The sequence below is a fragment of the Scatophagus argus genome, chromosome 19, assembly GCF_020382885.2.
Source record: "Scatophagus argus isolate fScaArg1 chromosome 19, fScaArg1.pri, whole genome shotgun sequence".
In the NCBI taxonomy this organism is placed as follows: domain Eukaryota; kingdom Metazoa; phylum Chordata; class Actinopteri; family Scatophagidae; genus Scatophagus; species Scatophagus argus.
In genome coordinates, this window is record NC_058511.1 from 6,264,984 (window position 1) to 6,282,982 (window position 17,999).

The 17,999-nt window shown below is 42.8% G+C and overlaps 1 protein-coding gene across 8 annotated transcripts in view; it reads left to right on the forward strand.

Moving 5' to 3' along the window:
• The window catches only part of gphnb (gephyrin b), an 83,327-nt gene that overhangs the window by 61,719 nt on the left and 3,609 nt on the right, over positions 1 to 17,999 (forward strand). For 3 of the 8 annotated variants that reach the window (XM_046373703.1, XM_046373705.1, XM_046373708.1), the window contains 13 exons: positions 3,348 to 3,404; positions 6,345 to 6,387; positions 7,888 to 8,025; positions 11,781 to 11,873; positions 13,833 to 13,888; positions 14,455 to 14,574; positions 14,880 to 14,938; positions 15,219 to 15,372; positions 16,732 to 16,853; positions 17,015 to 17,102; positions 17,338 to 17,411; positions 17,579 to 17,646; positions 17,767 to 17,870. In XM_046373703.1, the coding sequence (XP_046229659.1) occupies positions 3,348 to 3,404; positions 6,345 to 6,387; positions 7,888 to 8,025; positions 11,781 to 11,873; positions 13,833 to 13,888; positions 14,455 to 14,574; positions 14,880 to 14,938; positions 15,219 to 15,372; positions 16,732 to 16,853; positions 17,015 to 17,102; positions 17,338 to 17,411; positions 17,579 to 17,646; positions 17,767 to 17,870 (1,176 nt within the window). The remainder of the gene's footprint in view (positions 1 to 3,347; positions 3,405 to 6,344; positions 6,388 to 7,887; positions 8,026 to 11,780; positions 11,874 to 13,832; positions 13,889 to 14,454; positions 14,575 to 14,879; positions 14,939 to 15,218; positions 15,373 to 16,731; positions 16,854 to 17,014; positions 17,103 to 17,337; positions 17,412 to 17,578; positions 17,647 to 17,766; positions 17,871 to 17,999) is intronic. The other 5 variants (XM_046373706.1, XM_046373707.1, XM_046373710.1 and 2 more) reach the window with 3 other exon arrangements.

Sequence of the window (17,999 nt, forward strand, 5' to 3'; positions counted from 1 at the left end):
CCATGTCTGTATGCGGAGGCCAGTGAGCTGATGTTACTATCCAGACAGCATATCCAGATACAGATCGCATGTTAATACCCGGTCTGAATGGGGGCAGAGGCAAACACACATTTTTACACTTCCCCATATCACAGATTTCTACAAGGGGAGCTGTGTAGTGCATAGATCATTCAGATGTAGGTTTTTGAGTTGGTATGGTGATACACATGGCAATACAGTGGGTGAAAAACCAAAGTTAAACACAATTAAATGTTAAAAGGAATGAAGCAGCCATTGAGCACCCCTCAGAGTTGCTGTAGAAGTTGCCCTGTGTATCTCCACCTTTAGTTGTCAGCAACATCCCTCTCCATTGCCACTCTCTCTCTCTCTCTCTCTCTCTGTCTTTCTCTCTCTCTCTCTGTCTCTCGCTCTCCACCAGCACTCATTCTCTCTCATTGGTCACCCATCTGGTCTGTTGATGTGATTTGTGTATCAGTAGCTGATGACATTGTAGTTTTTTGCTTTTTCAGAGTTTGTGTGTGTGTGTGTGTGTGTGTGTGTGTGTGAGTGTGTGTGTGTGTGTGTGTGTGTGTGGGTTAGCAGATGAACCATGGGGTAGCTGTTGGGAAGCCCAAGAAAAGCCATGAGTGCTCGGCAGTTTGCTGAAACACACTCCCTTGCAGCCATGTAGCTCCTTTTCTTCCTCCCCTCAGGCTCTTGCCTGCCCTCCCCGGGGAGGAGGACTAGACTCTGGATTGCCACAGAAGCATTTTGTCCTGCCCTCTACCACTCTGTCGCTATCACTCCAGCGTTTTGTCCCCTGCTCCGTCCCTCTCCCTCCCCTGTACCGTCCCGTGGGGCGAAGCAGTTGAAGCCGGTTGAAGCGAGCCTCTGTGCCCTGTCACAGTCCTCCTCACTCCGGACAGATAAATCTTCCCCCGTTTTGCATAATTTGTCAGACAGCTCCTTCGTTTTGCGCTGAGCTCAGCACCATGGCGGTTACATCCCATCATTTCCTGGTGCTTTTTTGTCAGCCGACTGGTTATTGACCCCCCCGAGCCACGTGTCTCATTGGCCCGGCCACCCTCACTATTCTGTGCCCGTAGACAGCACCGTCATCCGCTCGCCAGCCCGTTGATCTACCTGATTAGTGTTTCTGGCAGGGAGGGCACTGATTTTGTTGTTTTATTTTGTGTGTGTGTGTGTGTGTGTGTGTGCATTCCCAGCATACTGCATCATGATGAGTAAAGGTGTCAGGAGCAAGACCTCAGGCACTCAAACACAGATGTAAACAAGTGCTTTCAGTGACTTTATTTCTATTTTATTTCATCTGTGTTTGCTTACTAAGAGAGTTTCTGAGCTGCTTGTGTGTGTGTGTGTGTGTGAGTGTGTATGTGTGTGTGTGTGTGTGTGTGTGTGTGTGTGTGTGTGAGTCTGTATGAGGTATGCGTGCTGACATTTACATCCCTCATATAAGCTGCTTCTCTTCTCTCACATGGTGGCATAATGAGGGGACGGTAGATTAGAAATGATTGTGTGTGTTTAAAAGTCAGCTTTTCTTTTTTCTTTTTTAATTTTTTATTTCTTTTTTCTTTTTTTTTTTTTCTTTTTTTTTTGCCCTTTCCCACCGCCAAATTGTTCCACGCCCCATTCTGCTTCCGCACTCATGGTCCATAGATCCTCCACACCTCCTAACCCCCCCTGAGGCTTTTACACTGTGTTCATGTCCATATCCAAAGTGCCCCCACCCGCCCCTCCTCCCATGGCTTCCTGATGGTGTGACCTTTCTTACTTAGCCATTTTTTTGCCATATGAGGTCTTGTTTTCCACCCGTGTCAGTCTTAGTGTCATCACTCCACACCGCATTAAGGTTTCTTAGCTAACTGTGCCTGTATATCTACTGCATTAACCCCAGCTACAGGACAGATTAGAGATACATTTCTATAAAGGCGTATGTGAAACTGGATTAGGAAGCTACAAGAAAACTTGTGATCCTTGTGGTTTGTCTGTGTGTTTTAAAGAGACTAGCTAAGTGGTGAGATTCTGATGTAACTGTTGTGCGTTAATCGTGTCTTATTTTTTTATTTTAGATGTCTTTTGCGGGTGTTTTTTTTTTTTTTTTTGAGCAAGGCACACCTTTTATGAACGTTTGTCCAGCTGTCGAACGCCAGTTTTCATATGTGCTTTTCAATGTCTGCAAGTATGATCTGTGTCTTGTTGTAGCTGTATTTAGCTCCTTTAATCCCCACCTTTTTTTCTGTCTATTTTTTTTTCCCATCACATCTCTCGCTCTCTCTCTGTATGAGGGCTGTGCAGTTGTGGCACAGATCTCCTAGCAACCACGGCTTGTGCCATCACGCAGGTCCGCTGGAAAATGGACTCTATACAAAAATATGTCAGAAGTAATAAGTAAGCTAAAAGAACAGGAGCTGCTGTTTCACAACATTGCCTCTACTGCTCAAATCAAAAAGTTCAAGATTTAGCAACTTGGTCAGTCATCTGTTTCACAGCCACCTGCACCCTTTAATACTAATACAACTGCAACGTTGTAGTACTAAGGAGGAAATCACTGGTGTTTTATCAAGGCATCATAATGGCTCAGTTCCATCAACGTAATTGTATTTAGAGTGAAATTATATGACAGTCATTATTCCTTTTTTTTTTAAATTCATATTTTATTGTATTTCATTAAACAGCAACACTATACTATATGTTGTTGTATATATAGTATAGTAGTGTATATGTATATATATTTATAACATGATAGCCTCTCCTTAAACAAGGGCATTCAGAGCAGAGAGATAACATCAACAAAACTAAGGGCTTGAACAAACCTTTCTTATTGTCAACAAATCTTTAAAAAAGGTACAAGCCAGTGGTTTGTTTGCCTCCTAATACTTTATTAAGTCTGTGGTGTTCAGCCCAAACTCTCTTAATTCCCACTGACTCCAAATATCTTTAATACAGAGTCACAAGTATGAAAGGTAATTTTTAAAAAAAAAAAACAACAACAAAGATGACCAAATTTACTAAAACATGGACGTTGTGTAACTGAAGATTTTGTCGGCTGTTGCTCAGGAGTTTATAGAGCCTCCAGTATGGCTTCCACAAAGTGCAGGTGCCCTGAAAGCCCACTACACTTATCCTTCTATCTTTTTCTCTTTCTTTCTGCCGTTCTCAGTTCTCTCCTTGCTGCTCCTGTCCCTCCTCCTGCTAGGGTTGCTCGTTGTAGTGGATGCCTGTCTGTCTGTCTGTCTGTCTGTCCTTTTGTCCGTCTGTCTTGTCGTGTCTTGTCTGTCTGTCTGTAGTGTTGTGGTTGCCTGGACAGATGCACTGATGCCTGTGATTCGATGCTTTATCTCCACTAGCTCCAGTGTAGGTTGGAGGGGCTTAAAGATGATCGCAGGAGGACCTTCAGCTCTCGAGTAACTATCCCGCCCCCCCCTCCCCCCTTCCCCTCCCTTTACCTTTCCCTCACCCTCCTCCGAGGAGCGCGCAAAACAAACGCCCCGCTCTGTGTCCCTCCCTCCTCCTCCTCCCCCCCCACCCCTCTTCGCTTGCCTAGCTATCTCCCCAGCTCTCGCTCACTCTCTGTCTCTCTACCTGTCTGTTGCCACTGGTCCTTTTTCTCGCTCTCGCTGTGTGTGTCGTTCACTCTCGTCACTCTGTCTCACTATTTCTCTGTTTCTGTCTGTTAGGACGCCCCCTCTCCCCCCGTCACCCATGCACACTTTTCTTGTCTCTTGTCGTTCAACTTTCTCCGTCTGTCTCTCTTTCTCTTTCCTCCATCTGTCTGTCTATCTCTGTTTCTGTCTTTTATGGTTAACATGCTCTGCTTTCCGTGGCTCTGTCTGGTGTGCTGGATGTCTGTTAAGTAGATGCCATCAGGCCGCTCTAGTGGTCTTTATTGTTTTTGTTCTTTTCTCACCTCCTTTCTCGGCTCTGTAGTTTAGTGTAGTCTGTCCAGTCCGTGCTTCCTGTTTTTTGTTTGTTTCTTTTCTCTCCGGGCTGTGGGACCACGTCATGCTGATCCACCATTCCTCCACTCTCTGGCTCTCTCTGTCTGCCTACCTGTCTTTTTCTATCTATCTGTCACTCCATCCCTGCTCCTCCACCATCCCACCCACTTTGCCCCACCTTCCATCTCCCACCCTTTCACCTTGGCTGTTTGGTGCCCAGTGGTGTCACAGTATTAGCCCAGTTATGATGGCGGTGAGGGAGGGAAGGAGGGAGAAAGGGGTGGGTGGGTAGAGAGACCTTCACCTTCACCATGGGTGTTTTGGTTCTCCGTACACCACACACTGCCTACACCCAACTTATGTGATAATGTCGGGTCACAGAAGTTATTGAGAAGCAACAAAGAGAAGCGGCTAAGGACAGACAGAACATGACTGACAGACAAGCAGTCTGTTAGCTATGTCAGTCAACACATGCGCATGAAGGTAGATAGACAGTCAGGCCAGCATGCGGACAGCAGGACAAACAGAGAGCTAAAATGTCCCAGAATCCAATTCATACCCAACTTACCATTGGCCAAAAGATCAGTTTGAAAGCAAACAGACGTAGACAGGATTTATATGCTTACGCTGCACCCAGAGCTATACTGGTGTAGCAGTATAAAGGAATACTTCTCCCATTCTGTGCCAATCTCGATAAATTTCTACTTATCTAATCATTCCCCAAGGCTGAGCTTCCCAAAAGCATGCTCGTACTGTAACACAGTGGCTTCTTAATGAGGAGTTTTAAAAATGTGCCTACAGTGTTGCATCTGTAACATCAGCGCATCAGTGTTCGTTTTCTATAAATACCATGAACAAACAGCACGATCACCAGGAGGATGGCGGCTCCTCATAGCAGTGGTGAGATGAAAGAGGGAACTCCGGTACGTCCATGTACCACTTCTACCACCTTCTGCACTGCAATTTAAATTATGTGCAAATGGATTTGATCGCATCGGGAACTTGATGTTGCTGGGAAAGCTGATCTGATCCGATCCGATCTGCTTTACAATATTGAACAGAGTGAGGGTGCTGTTCTCCCGTCTTAGCTGTGTCCCAGTTCCATTCTTACATGCTACATTTAAGCAGGTTTGCAGCCTTGAGTATGTTTGCCTAAATTTGTTTGAGTGTCATCGCTAGCTTCTTCCTGAGCTTTCTGGAAGAAAGCTGCTGAGCTTGCACGTCAACAGATCCTTCTGCTTGACAACTGAGCAAGCTGCAAGCCCTGATGAAGAATGATGAAGGTTGAAAGCTGTGGAAAAAGCTAGTAGGTGGGCCTTGAGGTGAGACAGATTTGCAAAGCAATTTTTAAAACAATTTGCTTTGTTTTATGATTTAATTAGAGGTGGCGTTCCAAAGTACCAACTTGACTGATGTCAGTCGGTGCACTTACTGCACCGCTTTCTGTTTGTACAAAGCAATAAGCTACATTGATTTCTTTAAATTACAAAAATCATTGCTGTATGACAGATAATATATAGCCCACACTGCACACACACACCAGTATATGTGGTTAACTACCTCTAACTACCTCCAAGATATTTAACCACTGCATTGATGGCAAGCCTCAATGTCCTCTATTTGACAGGTTTATGGGAAATGTGGTCTTCATTTCGAGAAGTGCTAATGTGAGATCGAAACTGCTGTCTCCGCCGCGGTTTCCTTTTTGTTGTACTGTTTCAATTAATTTGGCAAAAACAATCAATTTGGCACCAGTTTTATTTTGTTTGTTCTGCATTCGCTCGCAGTTAGCAACAGTTAGCTGTGGTCTCCAAACGGTTTTGGGAAGCTCAGCCCAGTTTTAACCCACTCTGCTCTCCTCCCCGCCTTCCATAGATTACAAACAGTTAAGCCTTCAGCAGTTTCCTAAGAAATCTTACCGTCCTGCACCACATCTGAACAGCCACTCTATATCTATACTTGACACTACATTTCCACTACATTTGATGTCACACCGTAGCAAAGTAAATACATCTTGTTATGACCTTGTGATACAATATTGTCACTCTGTATGTTGTTGCCTTTGTCCATATATTCCTTTTAGTGCTCTAATCTAACAGTGATGTGACATGTCAGTGTATTTATCAGTGTCAATATCACCTGTGGTCTGATGTAGTGTACAGTAAGTGATGATAATGGCAATGCAGGAGATGCAGCCATCTCCCAACAGCAGGACAAAGTGCACAGTGTAGTGTGACACAGCTCTTGCCAATGCTTCTGACTGTTCTGTATAAACAGCTTCTCATCTCAAGCATGTCAAAAGAGCAACATGGTTTATCTCAAATTACCACTACCTCTGCTCTCTCTCTCTCTCCCTCCTCTTGCCCTTCGTCTTTCTCTCCGCAATCACTCTCGCTCCGTCCTTAGGTGCAGTCACGATGCAGCAGCAAAGAAAATATCCTAAGATCAAGTGAGTACCAAGTTTCCAATTTCAAGAGCACCCTCGCTTTCCTGTATGTCACCAAGTGTGCTCTCAAACATGCGTAAAGAGATTTTAAATGCGATGTGACAACACAAGCGTGGTCTGTGTGTTTTCGATGTGTGTGGCTTCTGTGTTGCGTTTGCGTGTGTGTGTGTGATGTTTTGCCAGAGGTTGTTAAGCCTCATGTTAAGCATCAGAATATGCAGTGGAAGCGTAAGTGTATGTTTAAAGGAGAGAAATTGGGTCAAGGGAAATCAAAGCACAGCACCTATTCTTCGCTGTGAGGCAGAGAGGCAGAGGGAGAGCAAGGCAGAGAGAGATAAAGAGGGAAGGAGAGAGGGAGCAGATTACATATTAGTTACACCTTGCTTTGTTCCCTTTACCTTTGGAATTATTAGAGAGGTATTATTAGACCAACATGGCTGCTATCGAGCACCTCTATCATGCAGCTGGTTTCCACAGCTTCTACAAACAAACAGGACTATTTCCTGCCAATCCCTCCTCATGGCGTCTAAATTCTGTTATTGCTCATATATATGTACATGCACTGAAAAAATAAATCGTGTTAATCCAGTTATGTTAGTGACAGTGATGTGGAAGCACATTAGAACACACATTGTGTTTATTTATATAGCCTAATTGTAGCCCATGTTGTGCACGCGAGTTGTGGAATTTGACCTGTACTGCATATACAGCCGAAAACAAGTGCGCTCAGATCAGTTTTAATTTTTTTTTTTTTTTTCTGTGGCTTCTTGGGCCAAAATAAAATTCTTAAAATAGTGGGTTTTTTTTCTCCAAAGAGAGTTGAATGGTTTGGTTTTCTGCCTTCAGAGCAACATAGATCCTCCACTGTCTCGGGATTGAGTCCCAGCAGAGTTCTGTCTTCTCTCCCTCCGCCTCTATCTTCCTCTCATCTGTCAAACTGTCTAAATTAAGAAGTGAAATGCTTAAAAGGGTGAGGGAACTTAAGTTTTTCCCACTTAGGCAGGGTTTAGATTTCAAAGGTTGTATCTGGAGCTGTGTCTAAATTCCCTCTCATGCACTACTTTTAGTTTACACTATTTTATGCGAGTGTCAGAATTTTATATGTGTAATTGAATGTACTCTTTACAATTACAATGGATCAGAATCTGAGTTTTTACTTAAAATCTCACACTTCAGTTTGACACTACATGTGCCAGTGTTACCAAAATAGAATGACTCAGTGTCCAACTCCTCAATTTAGTCATCACTATAAAATAAATTGGTGAATTTACTGGCTCATGTGAACTTCCAGATATGTTTTAATGTGGCTGTGTGTAACTCAGCTAGTAAATAGCAACATATTGCAGTGCAATAAAGGCAAAGCGGTCATTTGTTAACAAAATTATATCTTAAATTTTTAAAAATAGAAAAACATCCCATTTGTTATGAAATATCAAATATTGGACCTAAGAATTGTGACAGCCATTTTGTGTACTGTGTATTTGACGTCACATGTCTTTCCAGGTCACAGTGCAGTGGACATCACCAAGGTGGCCCGAAGGCACCGCATGTCCCCCTTTCCACTCACCTCCATGGACAAGGCCTTCATCACTGTGCTGGAGATGACCGCTGTCCTGGGCACTGAGATCATCAACTACAGAGGTGAGGAGGACAGCCTCTTTCCACCCAGAACAGTGACATCTACAACAGATCTTCAAACCCACTTTAATGTCCTGAATTTGTTTATCCCTTGGCATCTCCACACACATGGAAGTCTGCCAGTCTGAGGGCACATATATATCAAACAAACCTTAACTAATGACCCACATGTGTCATTTACATTTGCTGTTGGGCCACACTCTGCCATTATTACAGGCTTTATTTTTCTATTAGGTTTTTTTGGGGATCTTGCTTGTACAGTTACGCAGTTTCTTCAGAAAGTGTTTTACACAGAGATATCATGCATTATTTCATGCATTTTCCAAATTCAGAACTAAAAGTAGAGTGAATGTTAGACTAACATTTTCCAGGTGGTCAGAAACATCAAATGAGTCCTACGTAAAAGGCTCCTCCTTTAAGGACTAATTACTGCACAAAGTAGTTTAATTAAACCTTTAAATCTGTTCTGAGCAGATTTTTCCTGTCAAATATGAGCGTGTGACCGAAAAATAAGGAACTACATTCCGTGTCAAATTTCACTTAAAGAAATTTGGTCATGTCCTGTTTTAAAAATGTGATGCTGAGTTTAAAAGAACTGGAACATAGAGGGCAACGGTAGCTTTCATGTCACCAGAGTGTCTTTGGCATTTGTAGTGTAGTTTGCGGAGGCTGTGTTATGGACTTCCAGTATAATCAGGTATTCATATGGAAAACTTTCGCGCCTAATAATTCACCTTGATATGAACGCTTGCAATTTAATTATGTGTTTGCATGTCTAAAAAGACAGACATAAGCATAGACAGGCATAAACATATACAGAGAAGAGTTTAGCACCTGTAGGTCTAGTCAGCCTTCTGGCAGAAAGTGGAGGATGACACAGAGCCAGGATGAGGGCCAGAGGGTAAAACACACACTCTCTTTAATTCATCTCGAAAGAGTGAGTAGCAAGGACTGGGGGAAAGCCTGCGGCGCACATGACTTGTAGATCAATGATAGAAGGTAGCAGGAACACTCTTTCTTTTCCCAGATGTAAGTGATATTTCATGTTCTTGGAGAGGAGAGTGAATTGCAGAGTTTGCAGGACGACAGTGGGAGAAGGAGCAGAGGAAGAAGAGATATGAGAGATGAAATATTTAGAGAGACAACAGCTGGAGCAGCTCCCCTGCTGGATTTAGAGGGTTCTGCATGTGTGTTTGTGTGTGTGTGAGTGAGTGAGTGCATGCAATGTGTACAGTGTCACAGTGTGTATGGTTGTATATACTGAATTGAATTTTAACTAAAATATTTAAAGAATAGTAAGCTCTTGACAGCGTAATGCTAAATATTTCAAATCGTTAGTCCATTTATATAACCCATACAAAGCAATGGTCTGATATTTTTATATTTTATATTTGTTCAGAGTTGAGAAGGTTAATATTAGTCTCATATCTGCATGTCAAATATAAAGCTACTGCCACCAGCAGCTTAGCTTATCTTAGTGCAAAGGCTAGAAACTGCTAGCTTGGCTCTATAAATACACAATTTTACAGTTGTTGTACAGACTAAATAACAATATGACATGTTAGTTAGTGAGCTTTAGTACAAATAGGCAGATTGTTCTACCCTTGGACAAAGCCAGGCTAGCTGTTTCCCCTGTTTCCGATCTTTGTGCTAAGTTAAGCTAACCAGCTACGGGCTGTAGCTTCATGTTTTACTCTACGGACATGAGAGGGGTATCCTCTCATCAATAAGAAAGCAAATGTTCTCCAAAAGTCACAATATACCTTAAAGTTCTACTCACTTATGTGCAATACCTTGTACACAAGAAGGCCTTGTGTATGGTTGTGTATGGTGTGCAGGGGTGTGCAGCTTCTAAAAATTTGTTAATTTGTTTATAGTAGTAGATTATTTTGCCGAGTGATGACAGACTGATGTCCCTTTGATTTAATGATCATTATGTACCCCTTTTAAAAACCTGGACCTAAACTGAGTGATGTTTTTCCAAAGCATCTGATCAAACGCATATTTTGCTTCGTCAACAAGACATCACGTCTGTTCTATTTTTATTCATAACACGGTATCAATGCTCAGTTTTAACAAGCTGTTTAAATAATGGCTTGGAAGGAGTAGCAGTTGTGAAAATACACCACAATGTATCAAACTTAAAAAAATAAAAAGAAGAAAAAGATGTAAGGATTGGACAACATGCACGAGTGTCTTCTTTTGCCACTGAGATGCATTACTTACAGCATGACTGTCATCTAGTAAGCTGATGTGTTGTGTGCATGTGTGTGGGTGTCCGTATGTGTTCATGCATATTCTCTTTCCCTTCAACTCATTGATATCAAAGCTTAGATCTTCATATTAACACCCACATAATCATAGCATAAAGGCTCTGAGAAATGCTATATATAGCCACACAGCAGCTTAAGGTATTTTAGCGCCAGGATTTTTCTCCTCCACCCACTCTCCCCCTGTCTTTCTCTGTATTTCTTTTCTTCCCTCACTTTCTCTGAGCTATTGTCTCTGTTCTTCCTACACAAATGTTTCCTGAGTGTTTTAAGTTGTCTGGCTGGTAGAAGTGGTTAAGAAATCTGGATGGGGACACTTGCAAGCCTCCAATTGTTGTGTGTGAATCAGTCAGGCCGAAATAGAAGAAGAGTGAGCGTGTTTCTGTGTTCTGGTCAGGTGGTGAGTCATGCAAAGAGATCCTGATGTATGGTGTCACACTATGTCTCTCATAGACAAAGGCATACACCTCCAGCATATGCGCTCCTCTATATCTTCATGTGGGGCCTCATTGCAGAAACTTAATAAGTCAAAACGTAACTTAATAAGTCTGAACGTCTATAAAATCCTATCTCAACTCAGTTTGATGACATTTAGGTTTTTTTGGAGTCACAGAAACTTGTTTGCACCATGAATATTATATATTTTACACTTTTTAGACAAAAGTATTGGGACACCTGACCATGACATTAACAGGGACTTTAATGACATTGCATTCTAAATACACAGACAGCTTTGCAACTATAACAGCTTCCACTCTTCTGGGAAGGCTTTCCGCAACATGTTGGAGGGTTTCTGTGGGAATTCATGCAGTAGAGCATTTGTGAGGTCAGACATTCATGTTGGACCAAAAGGCCTGGCTCACAGTCTCTGCTCCAGTTCATCCCAAAGGTGTTGGATGGGGTTGAGGTCAGGACTCTGTGTGGGCCAGTCAAGTTCTTCCACACCAAATGCATCCAACCATGTCTTTATGGAGCTTTGCTTTGTGCACTGGGGCACAGTCATGCTGGAATAGAAAAGGGCCTTCAACAAACTGTTGCCACAAAGTTGGAAGCATAGCATTGTCCAAAATGTCTTGTTATGTTGAAGCAGTGAGATTTCTCTTCACTGGAAGTAAGGGTGCAAGCCCAACCCCTGAAAAACATCCCCATGCCAATACTTGTGTATGTATAGTCTATTTTAGGATAGTAATTGGATAGACCCTTTCCTAAATTCAAAGTGAAATGTATAGTAATGACAGAGAAGACAAAAAAGAATGAAATATTTTGACTGACAGACTACAGATTACTAAAGAAGTTAACACTGATGAGAGCTGTTTAGACAACATCAGGTTCCCTGACTGTGTAGATACGTTGTATGGCAGAATGCTGCTACGCTGAGGCCCAGATCAGGTGGACTGTCTCCCTCATCCTCTCTCCATCTGTCTCTCTCACCCTCCGTCATCCTTTGCGCCTCTTCTTCATGCCCATGTTCTTGCTCTTCTCCCACAGATGGAATGGGTCGAGTCCTGGCTCAGGACGTTTATGCCAAAGACAACCTGCCACCCTTCCCTGCTTCTGTCAAGGATGGTTATGCTGTGAGAGGTAAGTGCCATACATGATGCACATCATGTATATCTTAGTTTAATTGTTTTAGAGCCAGTGTCACTGACACATTATCGATAAGATGCAAAGTGTACATGTTAAAACAAACAATAGTTTAAATATTCAGATCTCAAAATGTAGACACGTGATTGTACAGAGAATATAAAGGATAATAACGCTCTTTTACCACTGACACCGCACTGACACTGAATTAATCCTTTTTCACTGAGTTTTGCAAAGTCTTAATTAGTTAAGAACAAGATGCAACCCAATTTAGTGATTTACATGTTTTAAACTAGCAAGCAGGAAGAACTAAGGAAGGACATCATACAAACTTAGTGCAGGATTTCTAAATTGCTGGTGGAATCCAGTCCAGTCTACCTTCTCTTCATGACTTTGGGACGGATTTCGGTATGGCAGCTACAGTGTCCATGAGTGTCCATGAGAGACTGTTGTGTTCTCTTAAGAGGGACTTGCAGAACTAACCAGGCCAGTATGTCTTTCCTCCTGTTAAAGTGACCTGACTGTCCTAGTTAGGGATGGACAGGACACCGGGTCAGAAGAGAACTGCCTCAGGAGCTATGTAAGGGCTTCTTCTGCCTGGGTGAGCCAAAGAGAGTCTGAGGCTCTGGATTGTAGGACAGTTAGGGGGCTGTCTTCCATAGGTGGAGACAAGTGGCAAGACATGTAAGGTTTTGTTCAGAGAGATGGGTTTCAAAGAGTTTCATTCCTATGGCTGCACTTACTCCTCAGAGTGATTTTGTCGGTGTTTTGGTCAAGAAACAAGAGTGCGGGAAAGCGCTGAGGGCCCTGTTAACCTGAAGAGCTGTGTGGCAGCTTGTTGACTCCAGGCAGCTCAGAAACTCTCGCATGTAACATCTGCTGTTGGCTCTTGTTGATGGAGTAGGAGGAGCAGAACACCACTGGTCTCCCTGGGTTTTATGCACCTGTCCTGAGGGCCTGGCGCCTGCCTGGGCATACATGTGCAGATCTGAGAGATTTCAGTGCCTAGACTGTGGAGTGTGTGGAATGAGAAAATAACCTATTGCTTTCTTCAGAGCCAGAGTGTATTTCTGGTTTTCATCTAAACTGTAGAACACACCTTTTTGATGAAGGTTAGAAAAGTATTGGGAGAGAAGACTGATGTGTTTTGCTGCAGTCTGGACAGGTAGGAGTTAAAAACCATGTTGGTGTTTATGGTAAGCACAGCAAAGCTACGAAGCAAACTCTTCTTAAGAGGTCAGGGAACATGCAGGGAATGTCAAACCATAGAGTCTTAGTGACAAACTGCTTCAGTGCTGGCTTACGTCCCATTTACGTCGTGTCGGTTTTTCAAAAACTAGAAAGAAACTCAACAGCAGATGTGTGTTGTCATCCAGTGGGGGCAGAAAAGTAGGGAAGTGTTCAAGCTTTTAGTTAAGATGACACGTTAAACCGTGAAATTAAGGTTTTTCACTCACCAAGGACATTTTGCAATGTCAAAGGCTACTTTAAAGTTTGAACTGTGTTTTAAGTCCCTTATGGTGAGCTTCTGTCTTGGTTCTGTGTGTCTGATCTGTAAAAAAGCAGAACAACAAGGGTGTTTACGGGTTCCCCATTTCCCCATTGGCTCAAGTCAGCTATTTGACTGTAGCCACACTGAAAGCTTTGGCCTCTGTGCACCTCAGGGTGGAGGTCATGGTTTTAAAAAAGTGCTTGTGGCCTCCATGGTTCAGCAATACAGTGGGAGAGCGCTCGACTGAATGACTCAGACGTGTTGGCATTGGAAATACTGCGTTTGTCTACTCTGAGATGTTTAAAAAATGTCAGTGTCTCTCTCTCCCTCTCTTCCTGTTTGCTCATTCTGTAGCCCACTGAAATAAAATGACTCAGCTAAATGACACACTCCTACACACACACAAGCACACGTTTTCAACTGTATGCATGTGTAATGCTATTAAATCTTTCTTTTTATTTTAGCGGCTGACGGCCCAGGCGACCGCTTCATCATTGGAGAGTCCCAAGCTGGAGAGCAGGTTTGCGCCCACGGTGACACTTACTCGGTCGTGCTTTCTCCAGCTCACACACAGACACACACACACACACAAAAGCACCCGCACAACCTGTATATGAAAATAAAATACTTTGCTTTCGTCCTTCACCTCATGCCTTGACCAGCTGTAATTGCACACCAGTGTGTTCCCTTAGCAGGTGATGAAAAGCCCTTCGCCCCCAAAGCAGAACTTCAAAGTCAAAGTGCTGCCAAACCATAAAACAGATTAGACCTCTGAGACAAGAGAAGGCTGCACAGATTGATTAACCACGCTGACCTCTCATCTTGAACAACATCAGCACACATGCAAACATGTTCACCATGTGTGCCTTCGTATCCATTTCACGAAGATTTCTTTACATGCAGTTTTGTTGTGTTTTTACTTGAATTTGATCACTGTTTTGTCTCAAAGCTGGCTTCAGTTTGTGAGACACTTTTTGGAAAACTTTGGGAAAGTGTCTGTAAGTTACTTCAGTAGTGGGTCATCCTTTTTTGTAACGTAGTTTGTGTCTTAGTCATATGTTTTGTCGTGTCTGTGTCTCTGTGCAGCCCACCCACACGGTCATGCCAGGCCAGGTGATGAGGGTGACGACGGGCGCCCCCATCCCGTGTGGGGCCGACGCTGTAGTCCAGGTGGAAGACACCGAGCTGCTCCGCGAGTCTGAAGACGTAAGCCCTGTTTTTACCCAATGAACAGGCAGGAAGATGTCAGAATCAGAGCTGTGGCCAACTCAACCCAACGTGAATTTATTCTGAATAGGGCAGCAGTAACTTTATACAAGTACTACTGTGCATAGATTCTTAACCAACACCTCTGCAAATAAGAATGGATTCTGGCTATTTTAAATGTCACTGGAGATGAATTTTAGCCCAAAGACGAACGGAATAAGCCGTACATTTTAGCCTAGTTAAAGAGTTAACATAAAGGTGCATCTGTTCTTTTCAGTGTATCTGACAGGTGGTTTTTATTTCAGGGCACAGAGGAGCTGGAGGTACGAATCCTAGTACAGGCTCGTCCAGGGCAGGACATCAGGTTAGTATGTTATCGTGTTAAGCCAACATTTCATAGTGAGCAGTATTTAAATGATGCTTTTAAATTATTTTAATGATTTTAAATAACCACACTCTGCGTTTTATTTACCTCTAAATTAGAGGTTATGGTAGGAGGGCAAACAAATACTAAATATTTCACCAGAGCGTTAATTTGTGCCACATTAGGGGACTTTGTGTCATTGTTGTAACCTTTCACCTTAGATTACACAGTATCTCTCCTTCTTGTCCTCTGAACTGTTCTTTCTGCTGTCCCACCACAGGCCCATCGGTCACGATATTAAGCGCGGCGAGTGTGTGCTTGCAAAGGGCACCCACATGGGCCCGTCTGAGATTGGTCTCTTGGCCACTGTGGGAGTCACAGAGGTGGAGGTCCAGAAATTTCCTGTGGTGGCCGTCATGTCCACAGGAAATGAGGTAAAAAAGTTCATGCCTTTATGCAATCCACACTTTTCTGGCCTTTATTCAACCAACCATAAATCAGGAACTGAGGGGGAGATTGTAAGCATATTTCACATTTGGTCAGATACCGATCTTGAAACTCTGCTGATTGTATAGAGCTTCTGTACAGTTGAATGTGTGTGTGAAGCATCCATGTTTTAGAATTTGTATTATTTTTATTTGAGAAATTATATGTTACACTGTCACATAAAGGCACAATATTTCTGTATCTTTTTTTAAAAAAAGTTTGGTAACACCAGACATAAGACCAGATGTGCCATCTTTTCCTGACAGCGCACCTCGTTCATATTTACGCACAATCGGCATTGTTTGCTTTGACTGCACACACCAGAGCAACATTCAGAGCTGAATGTGCACTCAGCCGTTTCATATGTGCGTTCAGTTGTGAGGAATGTGTTTATCTGTGACCAGGTGGTTTGTTTTTTTTTTTTTAAACACAGCGATCATATTCTACATGACTGAAACGGGGCAGGTAACCTTCATGGGGATCCTCAGCACATAACACTACGTTCTCTGTGCTAAGCATATGCGTGTAAATTGTATAAATCCGCTGTGAGTCACCTACTTCATGGCCACGTTCCAAACTCATGAGATGGTTTACTGTCCTCATCTCCCCTCATTTGGTCAAACCTAACGAAACAGAGGATTAGACATGTTCATTGGCTTCTTTTTTCTTCTTTGACGCACAGTTTCTGTACTAATGTTGAGACCCAGATGAAGAAAAACCTTAGTTTTGTCTGAAAGTAGGTTTTACCAGCACATCAGAATCCAAAAAATAGAATAAATTAGCAAAATCCTCACATTCGAAAAGGTAGAACCAGAGAACGGGTGGCATTTTTTGTTTGATAAAAATTAATCAACTGTCAAAATTTAAGGCGAGTGAAGTGTGTGTGTTAATCAACTAATCATTTAGGCATTGCAGCGGTATCTAAACGCACGAGCAGCACAGAATGGGTGACATTAACTAATTAAAATTCAGACACTTCTTTACTTTGCTCAGCCACCATAAAATAGGTAATAATATTTTTAAAGTGAGTTAAATGCCTGGAATTACTGTATCAGTCTATTGTTCAGAACAAAGAGCAGGCTAAATGTAGTAATAATATAACAGCAAACAAGGAACGTAACCCCTTCTCTTCTAGCTGAAGGATTATTCCCCACCTGACTTCCTGCCACCCAGCAAAATGTTAAGAATATTTTATGAATAATGTTTAAGTCACGTCTGGGTTTAACTGACACTGACTTAAGCTGGGGTGGCTATTGAATACATACATTTTTTTCTAATATTTAATTTTTCCGCTTCTGTCATGTTAGCTGCTGAACCCAGAGGACGACCTCCATCCTGGGAAGATCAGGGACAGCAATCGTTCCACCCTGCTGGCCACTATCCAGGAGCACGGCTACCCCACCATCAATCTGGGCATCGTGGGTGACAAGTACGCATTCCCGTTAAATTTCGCAATGTTTCCATACTTGCTGCACCTCCAGTATAATATAGTATCTTATTGCACAGCTCTGTATTTCCCTTTTCCCTCCTTTATGTCCTTCCCTGTGAGTTGGTAGTTAACACGTGTGTGTGTCTCTTCATACCCCACAGCCCCGATGACCTTCTCAACGCCCTGAATGAAGGCATCAGCCGTGCTGATGTCATCATCACCTCAGGAGGAGTGTCCATGGGAGAGAAGGTATGATGGCAGAACAAGGAGAGCAGAGTTTCACTGACATCTTGTGGTAGACGGAGGAACGGCAACCTTTATTTTTATGGGAAAAAAAACACCATAAGTCATACTTTTTATTATAAAAATGAATGATTTTAAACATTCTTATTTGGTGAAGGTCTGATTCTCCATGGCAGTTTTGAGTGTTTTTAAATGTATTGCTCTTTTGTGTTTGCTAAATGTTTGTAACTGTCTCCTTTAGGACTACCTTAAGCAGGTGCTGGATATTGATCTTCATGCTCAGATCCATTTTGGTCGTGTTTTCATGAAACCAGGGTAAGCGGATTTAATTCTCACGCAGCTTTTCACAGCACAGATGTCAACTGTTTAACAGAATATTGAAATGGATTAAAGTCAACAGGACAGTCAGTTCAAAAATGTTACAGTATTTCTTGACTGTTGCAATCAAAATCAGCAAGTTTTGTTCTTTCTTTTTTTTTCAGTCTCCCAACAACATTTGCCACCTTGGACATGGACGGTGCTCGCAAACTAATCTTTGCCCTCCCAGGTAGTGTGTGAAGTTGAGAGAAAGAGTGATTCACTCCGCTGTTTCTGAAGAGATGTTACTCATGTGTTTTTCTCTCTCTTTTCTCTTGTCGCTGTCCTCTCTCTGTCCGTCCGTCTGCCCTAGGAAACCCCGTGTCCGCTGTTGTCACCTGTAATCTTTTTGTCATCCCTGCCTTGAGGAAGATGCAGGGCATTTTGGACCCTAGACCCACCATCATTAAAGCGAGGGTAGGATACACAGGGCAGCAAGGGAGGCCTGACTCTCTGGCTAAGGCGTCCAAAGTTCGTCGTCTCATGAGGCACCGGTGGTCACGAAAAGTGGTTTTTTATAGGCTTAGCGTTTCACGTCTTGCATCA